The 24,089-nt window shown below is 40.7% G+C and overlaps 2 protein-coding genes across 2 annotated transcripts; both read right to left on the minus strand.

Annotated features, from left to right (window-relative positions):
* Positions 1–1,785: 1,785 nt before the first annotated feature.
* On the minus strand, positions 1,786–13,665 carry LOC119736132. The gene is made up of 7 exons (XM_038210146.1): positions 13,497–13,665; positions 6,721–6,857; positions 5,740–5,845; positions 5,037–5,194; positions 4,177–4,357; positions 3,107–3,245; positions 1,786–2,800 (listed from the first exon to the last, which is right to left on the minus strand). Exons 2-7 carry the CDS (start codon positions 6,794–6,796, stop codon positions 2,675–2,677), a joined length of 786 nt encoding a protein of 261 aa, XP_038066074.1. The 5' UTR covers positions 6,797–6,857; positions 13,497–13,665; the 3' UTR covers positions 1,786–2,674.
* A 4,377-nt stretch (positions 13,666–18,042) lies between these two features.
* On the minus strand, positions 18,043–19,474 carry LOC119735875 (zinc finger protein 235-like). Its single transcript, XM_038209820.1, has one exon. It carries the CDS (start codon positions 19,472–19,474, stop codon positions 18,275–18,277), a length of 1,200 nt encoding a protein of 399 aa, XP_038065748.1. The 3' UTR covers positions 18,043–18,274.
* Between the last annotated feature and the right edge of the window lie 4,615 nt (positions 19,475–24,089).

Consider the following 24,089-nt stretch of genomic DNA (forward strand, 5'->3'; position numbering starts at 1 on the left):
TGCCACTTCAATGTCGCACGATTCACGCTCGCACAGCGCCCGAGATGCGTCATTACGGCGTCCTGGCCAGGGCGCAGAGGTGTTGCGATTGTTTTGAGCATGTTCAAAGACCTTGGCGCTCATTGGAGACCATTAAGACCCTCTGACGCCCATCTGGCGACCTATGTAGTTGTCGCTGCGATCTAGTAGTTGTTGTTGCGCCCCAGCTATTTTTCAAGGACGCAGTGAGAGCGCATATAAGATCACAGACAGTGTGACAGGGCCTTAAGGGCTGTAACCAGCCAGCTTTTATTTGCATCCAAACATGGATACTGCTGGCACCATTTTGTTAACCTCTCAACCAAAAAAAACACTATACTCTATCTACGCCTTGACAATTTCAGCTGTAAAAATAGATATAAAAATTCCTCACGTTTCCTTTCAAAAAATATTGTAAAAGTGAAATCTTCCTTTTAAAAAATTTTTTTTTATAAAAGTTTTTTTCATTTTAAAAATTATTTTCAGTGGTCACATAAAAAAGATACAAAACTTTTAAAAATCTGAATACGGAAAAGGATTGACCTTAAAGATATTCACAAACTTGGAAGTACTCTTCATACAAAAAACTGTTTTAAACAAATCTCTCTTGTCATTATCATTCCTTAAAAGTATACAAAATGCTCACGTATAATGCTGCACTATGGTGAACTAGTTAATATATAAATTTGTTGAAGGATTTTACAACCCTCCCTCTCTGACTAGCAAATTCAACAAAGCAATCCCAGCTGTCAAAATCAATCATGTGACTGTTTTGACCAGTTAAGAGCTCCCTGCTATTATACAGGGTGGATAAAAAAAAAACCGAAACCGAGATATTATTGCTAATTGGAACAGAAGTAGGGCACATGTGAAGCAAAGGGAGATATCCTCTGTTAGGGTTGAATCTCCTCTTTGAAATGACACCCTGATCATGTCATTACATTCACGGTTGACTGAGCAGTGACCAATTTTATGAAAGGGTAAATTTAGAGAATTGCGCCACTTTTCAATTGCGGTTTTTGTGGTGTCATTTGTCACAGAGTGAAAGGCTATGGTTGCCAATCAATTAAGGCAGGTGGGAAAAAAAGAAGAGATTTCACCGCAATTCTCTAACTTGGGTCTACATTTTGCTCAATGATCATGCACATTCAAGTCTTGAATTCTATTCTATCCAACCAATACAACTTTAACTATTCAATTTACCTGCAGTTTATATTTCAGCTTAAAATTTCGGATCAGCCTCCACAAGTTTTCAGTACAATGCTTAGAGCATGTAAGTATAAAAAGCTGCATGCAAGTTTTAAAATGTATTTAAAAAATCTCTTCCTAGTTATTTTTTTTTTTAATTTATGCATACATTCTCTAAACTTATATACAGATGCACATCAATCTACATGTAACGATTAAAAAGATAAAAGACACATACATTTACATTTGGTTTTAAAAAAGGCAGATTGTTTAGCATGATGAAAATCTTAATTACTCAATATTCAAACATATCTTGCACATGGAATGCGAAATACAATTCGTTAACCCTCCTATGCAAACATACACTCTGTGCAAAGTTGTCTTTTCAGTCAACATCGGTGAAGTGACTGTTTTTAACAGCTAAGAGCTCCCAGCCCACATAAAGCAGGATTGACTGGCTGCGACTGTTTATGTAACTTGATACAGCTATGCTTTGACTGTAGGTGATTGCTAAGCCAGCTGTGCCAACCACTTGCCTGCTTTTGTCAGTTGACTGAATTTGACTAGTCACAGTGCTTGCAATATGATCTGACTGTCGGTGACTAGCCTGTGTAAAAGGCATGGCAGGGGAAGAGGATTGATTTTTTGACTGTCTGTGACTGTTCAGACAGCAGGAGGGTTTAACAGATTGTTTCAAATTCGGAATGCACCAACTATTTTTTTTCAGAACAGAGTCTGTCCAAAAACTTCCACCAGTCCACCAGTATTTTAGAATTTCGTAAATGAGAGGTCAATTTTTGGCACGATATTTCTCTTTCACATCATGCGATTTTTCAGTTTCCACAAATTGAGATGCAAGTTACCATTTTACAAAGGCCTTTTCCGAGAGTGTTTTCTTATTAAAAATCAACATACCAAAAATGAAGGGCAAAACCTAATATTGATTTACATCACCCCAGCGCAAATTCCAGCTTATGAATAGTACCAAAATAATTTTGAAATCTCCGACTTTTACGCGCTAATTTTCCTATTCGAGGGGTCCGGATGCGCGCCACCAGGGGTAAACTTTCAGGCTCTTATCCTCACGCAACAGCAGGGTGGGGGTGGGGGGTTATATCGTAAATGTTTCGACAGGGTTTTAAGGCAGTACAAATGTCGTTACAGCAAAGTCTTGATTTTGTCCCCTATAAAATAGGTGAACATGCCGCTGCATGGTGAGCTAATCGAACGCACCCATTTAGGGGTGCCACACTCCCATTAAGTACGGTACACATTTCATAATTTTAGATATGCATGTATTTTTTTTTCATCACTGATACTATCTGTCAAGACGAATATAAAATGTCAAATCATAAAACAAGTGGGGAAAAAGAGGACACTTCAAACAATTGTATGATAGAAATAATTTCACTACTGACCATTTCTTGATCTGATACCAAAGAAGCTGTGGTAATGTGGTAACCGTTCCTCATATGACTGCGCTCTCATCGTATGACTTGTCTTCAAACACCGAGTCGTCCTTCGACTGAATCCACATAATTGACGCCATCTCGGGGGGCTCTGAGGATGTGCCTCGATCCCTCTCCGATTTGTACTGTGAACATGAACGTAAAGCACAAAATTATATTCAAAAGGGACGTGGGTCTTTCCTCGTCTGACAATCACCAAATGACAAATAGTCTACTCTATCTTTCAAACATCCGTTGGATTTTCAACCCAGTGTAACTGATGTTTTACTGCATAGAGATCTGGAAATATGGACCATACCGTAAACTCATAATGGTCATTCCGCGTCAGCTCAACAAACTCTAGGGGCAATCTCTTTGGAAGGAAACTTGGACAAGTCAGAATTCCTATTAAAATGGAAACGTTGCATCCATGTCAATGCCTTAACGCTTACCCGCTGCAGCTCTAGATATTTCTGCCGTGTCTCCGCAGCCCAGGCTAGCAGCTCCAACCCGTCTGGGGGCATCTTGAGAGCGGTAGAGTTCCTCTTACTTAGAAGATGCTGCACTCGACTCAGATCACGGGACACGGCCCTGTTATCCGTAAAAGAATAAAAAGTGTCCTGTTTTTTTTTCCATTCTACTACTTCCACCCCATAAATTAACCCTTTTGCTAGGATGCATCCTCAATCCTTCAAAATCTTCCAACTGCCCCATGTAAATACTGGGTACAGCCTCAATCCTACAAAATCATCCCTCATTTCTTGAATTTGTTCAGTGGAAGGGCGACTACTAGTTTGTGTATCATCCGTTCCTCAACGGAGCCCACAAGCTCGGCAACAATGCCTCATGATATGTGAGCATGCAAATTTTATGCGACCCTGTGCGCCAGTGTAGGGCTACATTTATGCATAGCTAAGCATTAACAACGTGAGATACAGCTTCAGACCTTGACACAATGCATCCTCCAAAATCAACGGACATTTAGCAGGCATTCAGCCTCAATCCTCCAAAATCCTCCAAAGCGTCTGGTTGATTTTGGAGGATGGAGGAGAGTTAGGGTTACACATAACCTACAGTATGTAATGAGCCTTTCAGGATTTGAAGGGGACATGTAAAAAAAACAACCCTTTGCTTGTCAAGTACGTGACCCTCTTAACTACTTGCCGCCAGGAAAAAAAAAATTTGAAGAATCTCATACGTTTCATTCAAATGATACCTATTGACCTTGTTGTCATCATGTGACTGGTTGTCATCATGTGACTGGTCATCATGTGACTGGTCATCATGTGACTGATTATAGGACAGAATCGGGCATATGTGCGCAGGTAATGTTGTGGTTTAACCGCAACAGTAAAAAAAAAGTACCGAAGATTGGGTGGTCCACGAAACCGATATAATCGGGAAGGTGCACGCCAGGCTTTAGGTCCGTCAGAGCGATCAGAATCGTCAGGTCTGGGACCAGACCTAAGCCAGCGGCAGACCCAATTACCCAGCCCCCAAACCGAATGTCAACCAGACTCACTTGTAGCCCTGCACCCTGGGATTGCCATGCTTGGCGTTCTTGATCCGCTCCTGGACGTCTTTCAGCATCTCCTGGAAGGTGACTGCGTGGGGCTGCAGCTCCACCAACTGCTGCTCAAATTTCTCTTTCTTTTCTGACTTCGACGGCGAGAATACGACGTCAGCTGAGACAGCATCTCCATCTGAGCCAAAAAAAGTTGCATTTTGGATTTTATTGATCAGCCATCTCTACAAAATAAGCAGACTCTGTTGGTGGGGCGTACTGACTGCTCTACACGAGGTGTCGTAAAACTAGCCTCCCTCTGCGATCCGTGGAGCGTTCTATTTTCCCTGGGCTTTGCCCTGGAAAAACAGAATACCGAATCTGCCTCAGGCAGCTAGTTTTACCACACTACATGAAGTAGTCAATATTTGTATACCATCTCCTCATTTTTTAATCATCTGTTTTATAGGTGAGGGCTACACAAAGAAGGATAGAAAAGGATGTAGTTGTACACAGAGTCCTTTAAAACCCTCCTTTTTGTATGATTGGTCACAGACAGTCTAAAATTCATTCCACTTCTCCTTCCATGCCTTTTAGGCAGGCTAGTCACCAACAGTCGGATCATATTTCTATAGGCACAGTGACTAGTCAAATTCAGTCAACAGACAAAAGCAGGTAGCTGGTAGTCACAGCTGGCTTATCAATCTCCTACAGTCAAAGCATAGCTGTAGCAAGTTACATCACAATCACGGCCAGTCAAACATGCTTTATGTGAGAAGGGAGCACTCAACTGTTTCAAACAGTCACTACATGTATTTCACTGCTGGGTGGGCTTTGTTGAATTTGCCAGCCAGAGAGGAGGGTTAATATGACAATACCTGAATCAGCGCCAGCGGGACCGTCAATTGCCGTTTCATCAATCGTGGCATCGTATTGGACGGGTTCTGGGACCGGATCCCGCGTCAATGACGTAGTCCTAAAGTACGGCTCTCCGCTACGCTCAAACTCGGGATGCTCAAACTCCAAACGACCAAGACTGGATGAATAGGGGAGGGGGAACAACGAGAATGATCTCAGTCACAAAATGGGTTCCGAGAGAAATGTACATGTACGTAAAATATACATCCACAATAAACATGAAAAAAGTCACACATTGTTTTTAACGTTTCTAATGCATGTTAACTAGGACTGTCAGGTGAATACTTCTGAAGCTAGCATGGGACCTGATATACTGAGAGTGACTTGTCCTATGCGTTTTATTCAATGCTAGTCTTTTGTTGAAAGTTTGGCTCACAAATTGATGCTTGAAATATGTATAGACAAGGCCAAAATGGCTTCAAACAAGTCAGTGTAACAACATTCGCTATAAAATACTAACCCCTCAAATCCTTCCATTTCTGAAAATTACAGCAAAAGCAAATGTTGTATGTTCCCTGAGTATAAGTCATTGTTAGTCGTGTTAGTACAAAGTTCAGGAAAAGCTTTTTTCCTTTAATTGCAAATGACCCTATTTGGTTTTACTATCAAAACCATTTTCACAATCCTACTGCGCTAAAACTGCACAAGAACACAAACACTTACTGCTTGCGTTTGTAGTTGAAACAGCAAAGTCCAGCGACAATGACGATAACAAAGAATATCACAGCACCAGCAACAATCAGTCCTATGGCCAGACCTGATATACCCCCTTAACACAAAGGTATAAGGAGAAATACAAAAGATCCATAAATATTTTACAACTACAGGGTGAGTAAAAAACACCCAAATGTTGGGACTATTGTTTCAGTGAAGTTCTGCATATGTCGCATTTTCAAAATCTAGGATCTGAAAGCCAAGTTCATAAGCTTTCTTTTAGCTAATACAAGAATCATTCAAATCACTCACGTACTTTTCAAGTTACGGAATTTTAAACACAACCACCATTTTAAAGTTCTGCCCACGGATCATAAAAAAGGCGTGCGCTCTTTCAGTAAAACGAAAACAATTCACACACATCCCTATGTTGTTTGTTTTGGTTTTGCTGAAAGAACACTTCCCTTTTTGTGATCCGTGGACAGAACTTTAAAACGGTGGTCGTATTTAAAATTCCGTAACTTGAAAAGTACATGAGTGATTCAAATGACTCTTGTACTGAAAGAAAGCTTATGAATTGGGCTTTCATACCCTTGATTTTGAAAGCGCTACATGCAGAACTGCACTAAAACAATAGTCCCGACATTTCAAATTTGTTTTTTTTTACTCACCCTGTACAGACACAGTGCAACTGGCTTATAACGCATCTGTATGAGCTTTTTATTTTAGAGGATTCACAAAGGTTTGAGACAAAACTATCAAGGGAGTCTGGAATAAAAAGGTAACATTCTCATGACCCCGAATCATCCGGCAGTAACCTCACGCAGGTGCAACTTTTCCAGAGATGTCAATGGCCTGAACTTACACTGCCTAGACTTATCCCCAACTACCATGACTACAATGTACTTGCCGGTCTACAAGAGACACTGTAACATCAAATTCCTAGTAATTGAAAGGAATGCGACTGTGAAAGTGAATACAATATCTCACCATTGCTCCCTTGCGCTTCCACCTGGTCTAGACCAGACAGGAGTATGGCAGCCATCCAAACCACTGCCCATTCCATTCTGCAATGGTAGTCTTGCTGTAGCCCGAGGTCACAGGTCAAATTCTCAGGTCATTCTGTCCTGCAGTTTCAATCAAACCAAACTAGGCCATCAGCCTCGGTCCAAAATTTTGGCCACCGGTATCAAATGAGGGTAATAATCGTCATAGCGATTTTTGGCAAGGTATACACCTCCAGAATTGGAAAATATGTGATAGCATTGCAGCGGTGGCAGCTTTTTGGGTGTTAATTATCACCCTTTTTTTTCAAATTGTCCATCAAAATGCGTGTTACCACTCTAGGGGCGGTATACCTTGCGCATGTGCACTATAATCATTTATGCCCTGATTTGATACTGACCAAACCCCAGGCTGATGGCCTAAACCAACACAAATAATTGTTTTACATGAAGAAAAACAGCTACAGCACAGACTGTTTTCTAAAGAGAAAAAGTAAAAAGTAAAAACACTGCCGCGCAAAAATCGTATCGCACGTTGGTGATCAACAAATGTTGTGTCATTTTTCATAGAAGGTAATTAACAAGTGCGAGTGCACAATAAGCTCTGGCCGTGTTGCATGAAAGTCTTGCATGAAATCGATCAAAATGATCCCTGCCAGAGCTTAACATTGCGACACCGAAAAATGCGACATCGATGGCACATATGGAACGCCATAGTACATATGTGCCGATGGCACATATGGAACGCCGGACAAATAGACAGACAGACAGACAGACCGACCGACCACCAAGTGACATGAAGAAGCTCCTGCAGGCCAGAATTTAAAAATGTCTTTAAAAAACAGTACCTTGATATAAATTGCATAAAATTAAGTATGTTTTGTTCACCATTTTGACAACTGTTTGATTGCAGTTTGGTCTTTTCATTTTTAAGTTACAGTATGAGCAAAACTTGGGTGGATGAACAATAATTGTGGATGCCAGGGCTTAATTGACGTATCGCAGCAGAATCGCGTCAACGCTGCTTGTGAAATATTGTCCAATTACATGATATACAAATGGACACGGAACGCGCAAAATCTGAGACAAACAAAACTTAGTGTACAAAAACTCCATAGGGTTGTCTAAGGGGCGTGGCTAACTCCCAAACGGCGATAGGTCAATTGAAATATGTAGCTTTAAAAATCTATGAATTTTAAATATTATTGTCAATTCGTCTGGTCAGTTCCACAGTGTCGGAACTCGGAAGTGCATTTCGGACAATTCAAAAGAACTGTGCATAATAAGGGAATAAATATATGTGCTTGGCTGAGTTTTTTTGTTTTGTTTTTGTCTGTTAATTCTGACACCCATCTCCCCCAATTCATTTTAACTGAAGAGTCAAATACTTTTGCCCTTTGATGAAATGTATGCCGCCGTCAACATGCACAGGCTGATCCCAAGGGCGGATCCAAGGGGGGGGGGGGGGGCAAAGGGGGCCATGCCCCCCCCCCCCCCCCAACGAATCCAATTTTTTTTTTTTTTTAGTGACTTCGCAATAAAGGCAGGCAATGAGTACACCAACATCTTTCCTTCAAAAAAATTGGTTAAAGTGGTCAGAAATTGCCTCAGATCGCACCACAGAGCATCTAGAATCCAAAATTGTTTTTGCCCCCCCCCCTCCAAAAATTGTGTTCTGGATCCGCCCTTGGCTGCTCCGCGTCGTTAACATGCGCAGGCTGATTCACGATGACACGCGTACGTCCCGGGTAACATCACCTACCTTGTGTGCAGGGTAGGGTCTATGCTAGCTGTGTTGTACAAAGCAGCGAGGATAAAATGTTCAAGGATTTAATTTTCAGAGGTGATGTACTCTGCACAGTTAATCATGTTAATAAGGTCGTCATACACGAACTTTTACAGTAAGACACATGAACAGTTTGCAACCAATGAAATTTCACAATCTCATACCATGGTACAACAATGTACATGTATGTGCAATGGGTACATGTTCATACTGAACAGGTACATGTATGCACTAGTAGGATCACTGAACCTTGAACATGTTTATTTTTTGGTATCAACAATAGGTGTGGGCTGAAGGCCACTTGGAGTTATCAGACAAGAAAAACAATTTCCAACACTTACAGACTATGCAAGGCCAATAGGTCAATGTCACAGATACAGAACATGTGGTTGGGTGTGATCATTAAACTCCCTAGGCCTTTTTGCTAGGATGTAACCTCAATGCTGCAAAATCCTCCAATTGGCCTCATGGAAAAATAGCACACAGCCTCAATCCTCCAAATTCCTTCATTATTTCTTGAATATGGTCCTTGGAGGGGTGACCACTGCCTGAATCCTGCAAAATCCTGCGGCAGTGACTGTCAATATGTTGAGGCTTGGCCAGTGACATCCTGGAGCAGTACGGAGGAATTCAAGCCTAATCCAGGCCTATATTTACGCATGGCTGAGCAAAAACAACACAAGGTCCGGCCCAAGACCTTGACAAAGTGCATCCTACGAAATCAATAACGCACTTTTGCCATGTAACCAATCCTCCAAATTCCTCCACTTTGGCAAAGAGGATTTGAAGGATTCAGGGCGGTTAGGGTTCAATTAAAAACTATAACCCAAATCCACAAATTCATGCCATTTTTTCTTACCCCCAGAAGAATGTTTTCCGAGTATTGCTTTTGAGACGAAATGAAGACTGTTCAATTGAATACCCATTTTCCCTGACCTTTTTGTGGGCGGGGTCCATTTTAAAAAGTGCACTTTGCAAAAAATTAACCAAAAAAGGGGTAATCCTTATCTTTAGGACACCTCTATTTTTACGAGTTCTGTTCAAAACTAACTTTTGCAGATGACTGTTCAGTACCGAAGTGACTTTTGCAGGCTAAAGCAGTCTTGTTTCTTCAGATAAACTCATGTTAATTAGTTGTAATTTTGAAAGTACTTTCAAAGAAAATGTGACTTTCCTACCATTTTTTGCAGTTCGCCTTGTTGCATTTTTAGTCTATTTTCTGTTTGTCATTGGTGTCTTTTACCCCTCATAAATCAAAGCCCTGCCCTCTTTCCACAAAATTAAACCTGCTGATATTCAAGAAGGTGTCATTGCCAACTGTTCAAATGTGTCAAGAAATATCAGAACGTCACTTTTGATTGTCATTTAGTCAGCTGTTTTGGTGAGTCTTTTAACCTTAGTTGTAATATAGAACGGGGTCCTAAAGGTAAGGATTACCAAAAAAGGGGTGTTTCATAGTTTTTATACATTCCAGCGGAAAATATATTTGAAACAAATTTACCGATATGCTCCAGTGTAAAGTACATTTCATGGACCCTTTGTATGAATGTTCCATTTGACTGCATGTCATGCAAGGCATGAGACTGCACTCCAACACCGTTTCAAATCGCTGATCCGTAGGCTAGCTTGGGCGGCATTGGATTTTGAGAGTCGGCGTTATATTGTCACAAAATACCGTTGTTTCTACCTCCATTGTATTACCAGAGGGCGGACTTTTATGTCATCAAAATAAAATAAGAGATATGTCACATGTGAGACTGAGGGTAACCGCAAACCAGCAGTGCAAGCAGAACTACTATACACAAACTCGATTTACCCGATCATAGATCGGGTAGGGCGTATTTGTGTTGAGGTTGAAAGTGTGGGGGAGTTAAATGTAAATGGGGGATTTAGTTGAGAAGACATGCAGTTATAGACTAGAGCTGTATGTATGTTTGAAAACAGAACACAGGGCTTTTTCGCATTTTATAAATGTTTATGCTATGTTTGTCTCCTTTGCGGTCACTTTTTTTGAGTGTTTAATACAGTTAAAGGTTGTTCACAATGCTTAGAATAATTCCAAAAATAAAGCTTTTATATCACATGACGTCACATGCCCTGCGATTCATCATCTTGAAACCCTTCTCAATGCACATTTTGTCATTGTGGTCTTGGTTTGAACCACGTTTACAGTCAATCTGATGAAAGAAAGTGTGCAATTTTGGAAGCAGAATAAAATTATAAATATTAAAGAAATCATAAAAAATCAACCGATGAAGTCATCGTGACGTCACTTCGGACTTTGCATATTAGTACCATTATCTACCTGCACACCAAGTTTCATGACGATCGGACCTTTCCTTATACGTGTATGTGTTTTGAAAAATCGCATTTTTGATGACGTCATGATGGCGTCACACACTTTTTAAAATTTTGTGCAAATACCTATTACCTAACGAACCAAATACAAAAAGAATTTTGAATTTTGCATGTTGCGTTCTTGAGATATGGCTAAAAGGTAAAAAAATTCAAATATTCATATAAAATTGCATGATGACGTCATGACGTCACCTCATCTGCGAAAAAGCCAAAAAGCAATTTCTGTGGTGCGATCTGCGGCAATTTCTGACAACTAAAACCGATTGTTTTGAGCAAAAGATCATTTTGCGACACCTGCGAGGAAGAAGTCGATGCAACTTTTTTCCAAGTTGGTTCAACCATTAATAAAGCAAGACCTAACAGCCAACAACCGCCAATGGATATTATTATTTACGACCTCTTTGTTATTCCAACCCAATGTAGATCAAAAATCGGGATATTTGAAGCAAAGCATTTGAGCCTTCGTTGATCCTAAAACAGGGCCCCAAAATAATAACGCAACACTGAATTATACGTATAGGCTGGCGGGCAGCGAACTCACAACATCAGCCATGATTGGAAGCATGCTGCAGTACATGTACGCGTTGCCATCAACGGTTTTATGCAGAGCCCGGAAGTGTAGGATTAAAGATCATCTTTTAAACATCATTTTCGAGTTTGGAGTCATTGAATCAGCTATTCTGAGCAATAGAATCATTGTACATGTAGTAGGCTAAAATTTTTAGTCGGGGAAGAAAAAGTGGAGGGGGGGGGAACCAAACGATATGGTATTTCCCGCTTTGAAATGTTGAGGTGGGGGTCCTGGCCCATCCCCCACCGATTGACGCCCATGATAATTATGTACTATGGCATGTATAACTGTCTCTAAATTTTCCCGTTGGTCTGTTAAATTGGCATTTTGTGAGGCAGTCGCATTTGTGGGAAGACGTAATTGTAGTACATAGGCGAAGGCTGATTGTACAGTTTTGACAATAAATCATAATGCAATAAAACGTGAAGGTGTCATTTGCAATGGAACTGTTGTGTGTTACCATAACATTACAAAGTCTGAATCATGGAGGAAGGTCATTATTAAGGTACAGTATTGGACTCTTCAACAATTAAACGTAAACTTGAACTTCTTACAATTTGCGAGACCTGCGAGGAAAAAGTCGATTCAACTTTTATTCAAGTTGGTTCAACCATAATATAAGCAAGGCCAAACAGCCAACAATGCCAATGGATATTATTATTTATGCACTGTTTGTTATTCCAACCAAACGTAGAGATCGCGATATTTGAAGCAATGCATCGATCCTTCGTTGATCCCAAAACAGGCCCCCGAAAATATAACGCGACACTGAACGATAATAGGGAGTCGGGAACTACGGCAGCTTTTATGGGCAGAAACCCGTTCAAGCTAGTTCCCGACTCCCTATTATCGTTCGAAATGCACTTGTGTTTACAAACGTGATCCAGTCTACTCATTATCATAATCGATGCATTGTGCGCGCTCCGTAACGGAATCGCACTCGGGATACGGGGACCATTGAATGAACGCTAGGCATGAAGACCACATCGTATCGTTCAAACATTAACACAAGTCGGAAATTTAACTTGTTCACGATCGCGAGGGGAGCTCTCGGAATTGAACGGGAAATTTCACTTTTCATCCGGATCGTAAGTAAACTTCAGTACAACTATCTTAATCATCGATGTCTACTTGTACCTCAGGTGGCGTATCTAGTAATTTGGAGGCCGTTTTGAGGGTGAAATCTGATGTTTTTGATGGAAAATGTTGGTTTTTGAGCCAGTGACAGAATTGTGTTGCTCGGCATATAACCATTAGCTTGGACCCTACTACCGTAAGACCATGTCCGAATGTTAAAAAGGCAATAAGTTGGGTCCAAGTTACTCGGACTAATAGAGGGCAGGGTTCTGATTTTTTTAGGGAAATTTGGGGGTAAAATGACAATGACAGCGCAGCGACAACACGCGACCCGAAAATAAAGATCTGGCGATCACCGCGCGAGGTACCGTGAGCACGCACACTGATGCACAGCGCTCTGAATCGCAAGGCACAAACCGCACAGGAAAATCGTGATTTCTTCCCCAAAAATCTGTTCAAAATTGCAAACCGGGTGTCATATTAGAACTGAGAAAAGTCTGCTTTTGATTGTAAAGGTGATTTTTGAGCAATAAAAAACATTTTTGACTCTAATTTGATTAAACAAAACAGGGGCCCTACACTTCACGATCGCCAAACTCAGGATGTAGACCTAAACTAAAAAAAACAATTAATAAACTTACCAAAAACAAAGGCAACACTGACCAAGTCCAAGAGAAAGATTCCCATATCTGGCCATCACTAATTTTTCCCTTCAGCATGTTCAGTGGCCTATCAGCCATCAGAAAGTGATAATATGTCCTAAAAAATCACAATTAGCAGGGAAAATATTGAAGTATTTACTGAGAAAACACTTTGCCTAGGCCTAGAAATTTTCAGACCAGTCTCAAATTACCAGTGCAAGTCATAACTTCAAGTCTTCGTAGGGTTTGTGCACAGGGACAGGGTTGGCCATGGTGTCGGCCAGATATGGGAATCTTTCCTTACCAAGTTTTAATAATCATGATCTTACCGGAGCAATATAGTATAAAAGTCATGTAGATATGATCATCAATTTCAACTTGCTGGTAAAGCGTTTTGAAAGTTCAACGTTGAAGTTTTGATCACGAAGTTTGGAAACTAGGCCAAAACTAGACGTGCCACTGCCAGACTCTCTAGACTTGTTGATAGCGCCCTCAACAACACCGCAGCTAGCTAGCCGCGCTAGAATACAATATCAATGGGCGCGGCCAAGACGCGACGACGTCAGTGATCGATCGATATAGAGCCTGAAAATTTACCCCTGGTGGCGCGCTTCCGGAGTCCGGACCCCTCGAAAAGTCGGAGTGTTAAATATTATTTTTGATTTATTGAGAAAACCACCCTCGGAAAAGTCCTTAATGCGACCAAATTTCTGCTAGGGAAAAAATAAGAGATTTTGGTTTCTTCCATAAGTTCAACTCGAAATTTTCTAACAGAAATTTAGGATTTTTAGTTGTCCACTTTTGGGGCGTCAAGAAAAGTACTCTTCAAAAGTATTAAACAACCCAAATTTTGCTAGCAGAAAATTGATTTAAAACAAAAAAACGGGTGAAGCGACCGTCTAAAAAGCTAAGAATCCACTTGCAGAAAATGAGAACTTTGGGTTGTCCACTTTTGGTGCTCCAAAAACTGAAAGAGGTACACATAGTTGAGAACTCATGTTATCAAACAGCGTCTTCATTCCAGATCCACAACAATACCCACTGAGTTAACTGAACGTGGCTGAAAAGTGAACGGAGGAAAGGAGAACCGTGGAACGAATATTGAATACTGCTGAGAAATTACTGGTTAAATAAAATGAATGGAATTGAAGAACTGCTCAACTGAACGGTACTGTAGTTGGTTGAAGTAAGAAATATTAAAGTACCGGGAACATTTAATCATATGTCTTGGCTTTCTTGATTCTCAGCAATAAGCCGACTATGAGGAATGCTTTCAATCAAAATGACCTAAGAGTCTTCTGGAACGTGTATGGGTTAACCAGGGTTAATTAACAGCGATCGAGTTCATTAATTTTGCTCTGTACAAAACAATATAGGCCTACACTGTACAGGCACATTGTGTGAGTGTATAATTATGTAAACTAATGCATTGATAGTGTGGAGCACAATACTTGAACAATCCAGACGATTCATGATTATTCAGGAACGATCAAGTTTGAAAACTTCAAAAAGTAAGATTGATAATTAAAGAGGGATAACTAAAAATTAAGACGAATTGATAATTAAGAACTGGTTATCTTAAAACACTACAAGCCAAACATGGCGTCGCCAGGATTTTTTTCTAGAGGGGGCAAAACATATTTTCCCCAAGAAATTCTTGTATTTCTCAACAAATTCTCGATTTATCAGTTTTAGAGGAGGGCAGGGACATTTTGCTTTTCTTTTTTCCCCCTTGCGCCCCCCTTGCCCTCCCTCGCGACGCCCATGAAGCCAAACAAATAAACAAAAAAGCATTGTAAGCCAATCGGTCCATGCGCCCAACTCAACAGCTGATTGAGACTTACAAAAATATACCGTCACAAAAGACGACCTCTACCAATTACTTGTCCACACGACGGTGGCAAATGAAGAGGTGCTTTGATGTACCCACAGTACATTGCCAGACTACTCTCTAAAGATGTAGCTCTCACACCTAATGAGATCGGTGAGTTTGCCCAAGATAGAGCCATTTGGAGAAACGTACCTTGTGTCTGGCTGCTGCGCAGCCTCCAGTAAAGTAGGGTGACCAAAAAAAAAAAAAAAAAAAAACGCAACCCCAAAAAAATTTCCTTTTTTTCAAAAACGTGATCTGTGAATTTTTACGTTTTGAAATTTGGATATTAGATTAAAGGCTGATAGTTGTTTCGTTCAAATACTGAAAAAAATCAAGAAAACAGAACATTGGGTTGCTGAGAAAATGCCAATTATGTAAAAGAAGTGATTTTTCATCCTTTCCAATAGTGCATCAAACAGTGTAAGCCCACTTTGCGATTGATTCCATTTACTTCTGATGAAAAATTACTTGGATATTTTATTCTCTAAAAATAAGTCTTGCTAACTTGACAGAGTTACAATTCAAAATGCCACTTGTGAAAAGACTTAAAAGGTGTGTAAAATTGTTACATAATATATATATTTTTTAGTTTAGGCCCTACTCAAGAGAACATGAAGCTAGTAGATAACCACAGCTAAAGTTCATAAATTATGAGCAGGGGACATGTCAAGGATCAAATTATGAACAACGGATTCAAAAGATTAGCTAGATGGGGCTAACATAGCAGAAGCAGGTAGTGAGTTCCAAACCCTTGCATAGGATGCTGTAAAGGATCTCTGATGCCGTGAGCAGTGGCGTAGCCACGGGGGGCGTGGGGCGACTCCCCCCCCCCCTGCCTACTAGAACGGCGTGCTGTAAATGGCAGTAGTTTGAGTCTGTCCAGTGGATGAGGCACAGAGGAGAGCACTGCATTTTCCTGAAACTGTTGGACCAGCAACTTGCCTACGATGACTTAGAGGCTGAATACCTTGCTCAGCATGAAGATTTAGTGGAGCGGAAGCTATGGCCTTCTTTTGAAGTTTGTCAAGAATCCCCAGTTTTGATTTTGCTGCTGTTCCCCAAGTTCGATAGCAATATTCCAAATTTGGTCTGATGGATGACTTCAATAGATGGTAGCAGTACTTCTACCGTCCAGCTTGTGCCACTTTGCCTTCTGCATCGTACTTGACATATTGAAAGCGTCTTAGACCATGACACAGAAACATTCATTTTAATATGCCTTTCATTGTGCAATTTCTTAAATATTTTGACATATTTATGACGCTGAAAAGGTTTAGAATGTAGGACTAAAAAGGATAAGATTACCGGTACAGGTTTGAAATAAAATGTATTTCCATCAAATTCATTTGTACTCTTGTAATTGTCACATTATGTGTCGTGTTGTAGGATTAAGAAACAATGCGCTACATGCATTTCTCATGCACAAATAGGTACAGTGTAAATCCCTTAACTGTGGTAATGCCATTGGAATGCACCAAAAAGGAGTAGTGTTACATAATTGGCATTTTCTCAGCAACCCAATGTGCTGTTTTCATGATTTTTGTCTTCAGTATTTGAAAGAAAAAACTCTCAGCTTTATTCTGATACCTAAAACATAAAAATTCACAGATCATGTTTTTGAAAAAAAAAGGCAAATGTTTCAGGGTTGCATTTTTTGGGGGTTACTCTGTACACGTCACACCAGCAATTTTTTTTTAACTTATCGTATACATGCCTTTACCTCTTAATTCTTTTATTGAAGATACATTGTAATGATTGTCATTCCAACGGAGTAATATCGCTCACACAGTAATGGGAAAACAAATTCAAATCACAACTTCGAATAATAATCAATACGACATGCGTTTTAATTATAACATGTAATGAAAGAATACTCAGAAACGTGAACCCAAAATGATGCAGCTGTATTGTTCCGATGATACCAAACACAAATTAAACACCCTCAACAAATTGCTATTTTAAATAGATGCTCCTCAATGCTTCAACAACGTTTAAGTTACATTTATGAAATGAAAGGAATCGTGAAATGAGATTGTCAAAGAAAAATACTTCTTGCTTACCAGTTAGATAGTTAGATACACAATGTAGCCTACATATTTTCAACAAATACCGTCACTTTTCACCTTCGGGCCTATGACTTGCAATAATCAAAAGCCGAATACATGTAGTAAGGAGATCAATTTTCACATGAAAACAAGCAAAAAAGTCATGCACTTACGGTTACTGTGATTCATGATCAGGGCATAATTATTGAACCGCTTTAACAGCTATATCAAAGAGGGTAGTTGCCTCGAGTCACTGGCTAAAAATTGTACTAAAAGTTTAAAGAGATCTGAGCTTAGTTCACCAGCCAAAAGATACAAATTACATTGCATATTAAATGCGCTCTATCGTGCCTGATGTGTCTGACAAAAAGATGCAATGATTATACAAATATTGAACATTTAACGAGTGCATTGGTAAGAATAATTTCAGGGTGACACCATCTGACACCGAAAAAAAAAACCTGTTTCCACTGCACGAATTAATAGGAATCATGCGCGGAGGTTTCTCCCAAGTGCAACAACAGTAACCCTACAGTTGTGGAACATTAAGTATTTTACTAGTGGCCTAAAAAAACCTGACTTAATTTCAATTGAAAATTAAAACAAATAGCTGCCGTTGACGGCTTTGAGAAAGAGAAGACAGCTGCCCCTAACCCCACTCCCAGCCCCACAAAAATGTGATTAGGGGAGTGGGCAGGCATGCCTTATACCGTCGGGACTTCACTGACCACGACATCGACACTGGACAGTTCCTGCAGGCTCTTGAGTCCCTCAGCGGTGTAGGACCTGGCTTTATTAATCGTCCTGATGAGGCCATGGAGGTTTGCTGGCCTTGGCAAAGCCTACAGTGGAAGTGGGAGTATTCCAGCCGTTGGTAGGGTGACATAAAAACCAATTAGTTCCCGTTTAAGGTTATATCGGGCACATCGGGGACATATCGAGAGAAGCCTCTGCCACAAATGTCGTAGACAAATGGTTTCTCATAAGTGTGGATCCTCCGATGTTTTCGTAGAGCACAACACGGCGAGACGCTTCTGCCACAAATATCACAAGGAAATGGCTTCTCATTAGTATGAGCCCTCTGATGTCCTTGTAGGTTAGTACGTAGAGGGAAGCCTCTACCACAATGTCTAAAACAAATGGTTTTCTCATTAGTCTGGACCATCCGGCGTTTTCTTAAGAGTACTACTCAGCAACAAGTTTCTACCACGTCACACATAAATGGTCTTTCGTTGGTGTGGACCCTCTTATGACTTTGTAGATTACCACTCTGTGAGAAGCCTCTGCCACAAATGTCACAAACAAATGGTTTCTCATAAGTATGGACCCTTCGGTGTTTTCTTAGAGTACCACTCAGCGAGAAGCTCCTGCCACAAATGTCACACATACATGGTTTCTCGTTGGTGTGGATCCTCTGATGGCATTGTAGGTTAAAATTTAGAGAAAAGGCTCTGCCACAAATGTCACAAACAAATGGTTTCTCATTAGTATGGACCCTCTGGTGTCTTCTTAGAGTACCACTCATCGAAAAGCTCCTGCCACAAATGTCACACATAAATGATTTCTCGTTGGTGTGGATCCTCTGATGCCTTCGTAGGTTACAACTTTGAGAGAAGGCTCTGCCACAAATGTCACAAACAAATGGTTTCTCATTAGTATGGACCCTCTGGTGTTTTCTTAGAGTACCACTCATCGAGAAGCTCCTGCCACAAATGTTACACATAAATGGTTTCTCGTTGGTGTGGATCCTCTGATGGCTTTTTAGGTGACAACTTAGAGAGAAGGCTCTGCCACAAATGTCACAAACATATGGTTTCTCATTTGTGTGGACCATCTTGTGTCTTTTAAGGGTACTATTCATCGAGAAGCTCTTGTCACAAATGTCACACACAAATGGTTTTTCGTTGATGTGGGTCCTCTGATGGCTTTGTAGGCTACAACTTAGAGAGAAGCCTTCTCCACAAATGTAACAAACATATGGTTTCTCTTTGGGGTGGACCTTTTTGTGTGCCTGAAGGTGCTGACTAAGTGAGAAGCTCATTCCACAAATGCCACAAACAAATGGTTTCTCTTTAGTGTGGACGCTCTGATGGCTTTGTAGGTCACACATAAATGGTTTCTCGTTGGTGTAGATCCTCTGATGCCTTCGTAGGTTACAATTTTGAGAGAAGGCTCTGCCACAAATGTCACAAACAAATGGTTTCTCATTAGTATGGACCCTCTGGTGTTTTCTTAGAGTACCACTCACCGAGAAGCTCCTGCCACAAATGTTACACATAAATGGTTTCTCGTTGGTGTGAATCCTCTGATGGCTTTTTAGGGTACTACTTAGAGAGAAGGCTCTGCCACAAATGTCACAAACATATGGTTTCTCATTTGTGTGGACCATCTTGTGTCTTTTAAGGGTACTATTCATCGAGAAACTCCTGTCACAAATGCCACAAACAAATGGTTTCTCTTTAGTGCGGACGCTCTGATGGCTTTGTAGGTTACAATTTAGAGAGAAGGCTCTGCCACAAATGTCACAAACAAATGGTTTCTCTTTAGTGTGGACGCTCAGTTAATTTTGTAGAGTACCCTCCGTGAGAATTAAGCCTTTGCCACAAGTGCCACAAACAAATGGTTTCTCTTCAGTGTTGACTCTCTGCATGTCTTTGAAGGTTACAGCTCCTTGAGAAGCCTTTTCCACATGTCACAGACAAATGGGTTCTTACTAGTATGGACCCTCCGATGTCGTAGTGAGGTACGCGTACTGTGTTATCAGCCTTTGCAACAAATCTCACAAGCAAATATCTTTTCCTCGGCTTCTCTCGTGATGCCCCTGCTTTCTGTGTTGAACGACCTTGCTACAAATGTCATGACAGTATGATTTGGTCTCCAGATGAACCTCTTGCTTGACGATGGGTCCCTTGATGGCACCCATTGTAGCTGTCTGGCAGATAATTTTTTTTATGAACAGCTTAAAGCATACAGGATTCCTGGATTGAAAGAAAAAAAACATTATAATGGTAAGACATAAGGCATTATAATACTTTTAATTAAAGTTTACTGCTCATTTAAAGTTTGGACTGCAGACGAAATTCTACTTTAACCAAGGAAGCAAATTTGAACTGTATAGTCTAAACATTATTGTCAATTTTGGGCCGAACTGCGGGCTGAATCACAGGCTAGTGAAGTACCGCGTGACATCGCTTGTGCCGGAGCAGCTAGCCTGTGATTCAGCCCAAGATTCTGCTGAAGTGAAAGGTTGAGAAACCTGTATTAAAGTTTAACTATGAACTTACCAGAATACCATGAAATTCATAAAGATAATCACGTTCCCCAATTTCAACTTGCCGAGCCGGCACTGATTGATTTGAATCGTTTTTCGTTTTTTCAATTACTCGAAACTTCTAATATTATAACTCACTGGAGTCGGCAAGTTCCTTCCTCAGATCTGTCCGGAGGCACTGGCCGAGTCTCTCGGTTGAAATTAATAATTGTTCAGTGGAGAAATTCCATTTTTTTCTCAGAGAATGTAAACTCGCAATCCACTATATCTATCCAACTCAAAAAGACATGTACATCCTGTACACTAAAAATTTACAGTGTGTCGCGCCGCACCTAGCGGTCATATACAACCTAACCCCATGCACTTGAGCCCATAATAGGTGCCTACCAGCCAGAGTATGGTCTATTGTGTCTTTTGCCCAGTACTGAGACTGTTCATTGGTGCGTGCAGTGCACAACACAATAATGTGCACCACTCCGGATCGTACCACTGAGCATGTTTTATAGCTCCATGCACTGAGCTATATTAAATATAGCTCTTAGTCCAGCGGATATGTGACAAAATATCGATGAATTGTGCACTTTTGCATAAAAGCGTGAAACTTGGCACAGATGTTTATATTCATGCGAGAAAATGTTTTAGATGTGGAGCCATCGCAAATTTACCCTTTTAGGGGCGTGGCATCCATTTAAAAAAAAGGGGGCGGGACTTGTCGTGCCCACAGTAAAAATGGTTTTTCCCACTTGTTACAAAAGCAGGAAACTTCACAAAGACATAATTATATAGATTATTAGTGTTTTCCAGATTCGGAGCCACCACAAAAGTACCTTTTTAGGGGCGTGGCAGCCATTAAAAGAAAAGGGGGGTTTAATTATTATGCCCACTTTGGAAAACATTGTGCCCATATTTCATGAACGAATAAAACGTCCCACAGACGTTTATATTCATGAGAAAAAAAATTCCAGATGTGAAGCCATCTCGAACACACCCTTTTAGGGGCGTGGCAACCATATAGGAAAAAAAAGGGGGGCGGGGTTTTCATTATGCCCACCCTGGAAATATTGTTCCCACACTCATAGAGAAATGGAACTTTCCACAAACATTGACATTCATGAGAAAACAAATTCCAGATGTGGAGCCATCTCGAACACACCCTTTTAGGGGCGTGGCAACCATATAAGGAAATAAAGGGGGGCGGGGTTTTCATTATGCCCACCCTGGAAATATTGTTCCCACATTCATAGAGAAATGGAACTTTCCACAGACATTGACATTCATGAGAAAAACAATTCCAGATGTGGAGCCATCGCGACCACACCCTTTTAGGGGCGTGGCAGCCATATTGAAAAAAGGGGGGCGGGGTTCTCATTATGCCCAACATGGGAAAAAAATGTGCCCACATCTCATAAACGAATAAAGCTAATTCCCACAGATATTAATATTCAAGAGAAAAAAAAAGTCACACGTGAAGCCATCGTAAACACACCCTTTTAGGGGCGTGGCAGCTATAGTAAAATGGGGGGGGGTAGTCATGATGCCGCTATAAAAGAAAGTTCTTATGTAGAGCCACAGCAAACTCATCCTTTCAGAGGTGTGAGGGGCCTACTCACTGTGCCCACAATTGCAATTTTTATATTTTGTTGTTGATTTCTTATAATGTTGATTGGCCCATAACCTATATTATTTGGTAATACAATGACTTACCCCAAAGAGCATGGGTAAGTACCGGTAGGCTAACCCGTGTTATATTGTTCAATGTGTGTACTTGCACCTATATTATCATGCACATCTAAATTCCAGAGTGATTTCATAATTACAAATACACAGCACACAATGGCAGGGGGGGGGGGGGTTAAATCCCCCTACCCCTTACCCGTTGCGCCGCATTTACAGCAGATTGGGTAACAACACGATGTACTCGCCTCACAAAGTGGTAGACACGTCCACTATGACTTCACATTCAATGAATCTGTGTACCCCCACCACACAACACCTCTGTTCTCTTAAAAATGGTATATCAAGCTCTTATGAGTGTTTTTTTTTTACCCCGACCAAATCCATTAAAAAAAATGTTATGTTATACAGGTGCGACACTGCATATGCCTTTTGGTCTTTCAGAAAAAAAGGCAGGGGAAACAATGTATTTGAAGAAGTAACACTAGTCTTTCCTGGACTAACTGAGGTACCCCAGTTTATACCCCTAATTCAGATATTGATGCAGTTGAAAGGTTATCAATAATTCTACAGACGAAAGAACCAGTAACTGGGTTAATATAGATGAGGCAAGAATGCATAGTGAAAGAAAACGAAGGGTTTGCCAACAGTAACTTCCAACTATAAAGGCGGCCCTACTCCAACACATTAAACAGCTATCTAAGGTGGATTTTATTATATGAAACGCTGTCAAAATTTTCCACGTTGTGCATATTGAGTACCCCCCCCCCTTTTAAAAATGGATGCCGCACCTCTAAAAGGGTAGGTTTGTGATGGCCTCACATTAAAAAAGAAAAGATTTTTATGAATGTATTGTCCGAGTGGAATTTAATCCATTTATGAAAGGTAGGCACAACTTTCTTTTATAGGGGCATCATGACTACCCCCCCCATTTTATTATGGCTGCCACGCCCCTAAAAGGGTGTGTTTACAATGGCTCCACGTGTGATTTTTATCTTGTGAGTATTAATGTCTGTGGAAATTAGCTTCATTCGTTTATGAGATGTGGGCACATTTTTCCCATGTTGGGCATAATGAGAACCCCGCCCCCTTTTTTCAATATGGCTGCCACGCCCCTAAAAGGGTGTGTTCGCGATGGCTCTACATCTGGAATTGTTTTTTATCATGAATGTCAATGTCTGTGAATAGTTCCATTTCTCTATGAATGTGGGAACAATATTTCCAGGGTGGGCATACTGAAAACCCCGCCCCCCCCTTTTTCTGATATGGTTGCCACGCCCCTAAAAGGGTGTGTTCGAGATGGCTCCACATCTAGAATTTGTTTTCTCATGAATGTCAATGTTTGTGGAAAGTTCCATTTCTCTATGAGTGTGGGAACAATATTTCCAGGGTGGGCATAATGAAAACCCCGCCCCCTTTTTTTTCCTATATGGTTGCCACGCCCCTAAAAGGGTGTGTTCGAGATGGCTCCACATCTGGAATTTTTTTTCTCATGAATATAAACGTCTGTGGGACGTTTTATTCGTTCATGAAATATGGGCACAATGTTTTCCAAAGTGGGCATAATAATTAAACCCCCCCTTTTCTTTTAATGGCTGCCACGTCCCTAAAAAGGTACTTTTGTGGTGGCTCCGAATCTGGAAAACACTAATAATCTATATAATTATGTCTTTGTGAAGTTTCCTGCTTTTGTAACAAGTGGGAAAAACCATTTTTACTGCGGGCACGACAAGTCCCGCCCCCCTTTTTTTAAATGGATGCCACGCCCCTAAAAGGGTAAATTTGCGATGGCTCCACATCTAAAACATTTTCTCGCATGAATATAAACATCTGTGCCAAGTTTCACGCTTTTATGCATAAGTGCACAATTCATCGATATTTTGTCACATATCCGCTGGACTAGTAGTTTTTTTAGTTAGACAAAAAAGTATTAAGGGGGGGGGGACTTTCTTTTTTGGCTGAGTGTTTGTAGGTACTGCAAGAACTGCACAGGAACACCCCGCTTCCTGGTTACTGGCACGACGGTCTGTTTAAATGCGTGTTCCCCGTGCTGTATCGA

This window comes from Patiria miniata, unplaced genomic scaffold, assembly GCF_015706575.1.
Source record: "Patiria miniata isolate m_02_andy unplaced genomic scaffold, ASM1570657v1 HiC_scaffold_29, whole genome shotgun sequence".
NCBI classification, from domain to species: domain Eukaryota; kingdom Metazoa; phylum Echinodermata; class Asteroidea; order Valvatida; family Asterinidae; genus Patiria; species Patiria miniata.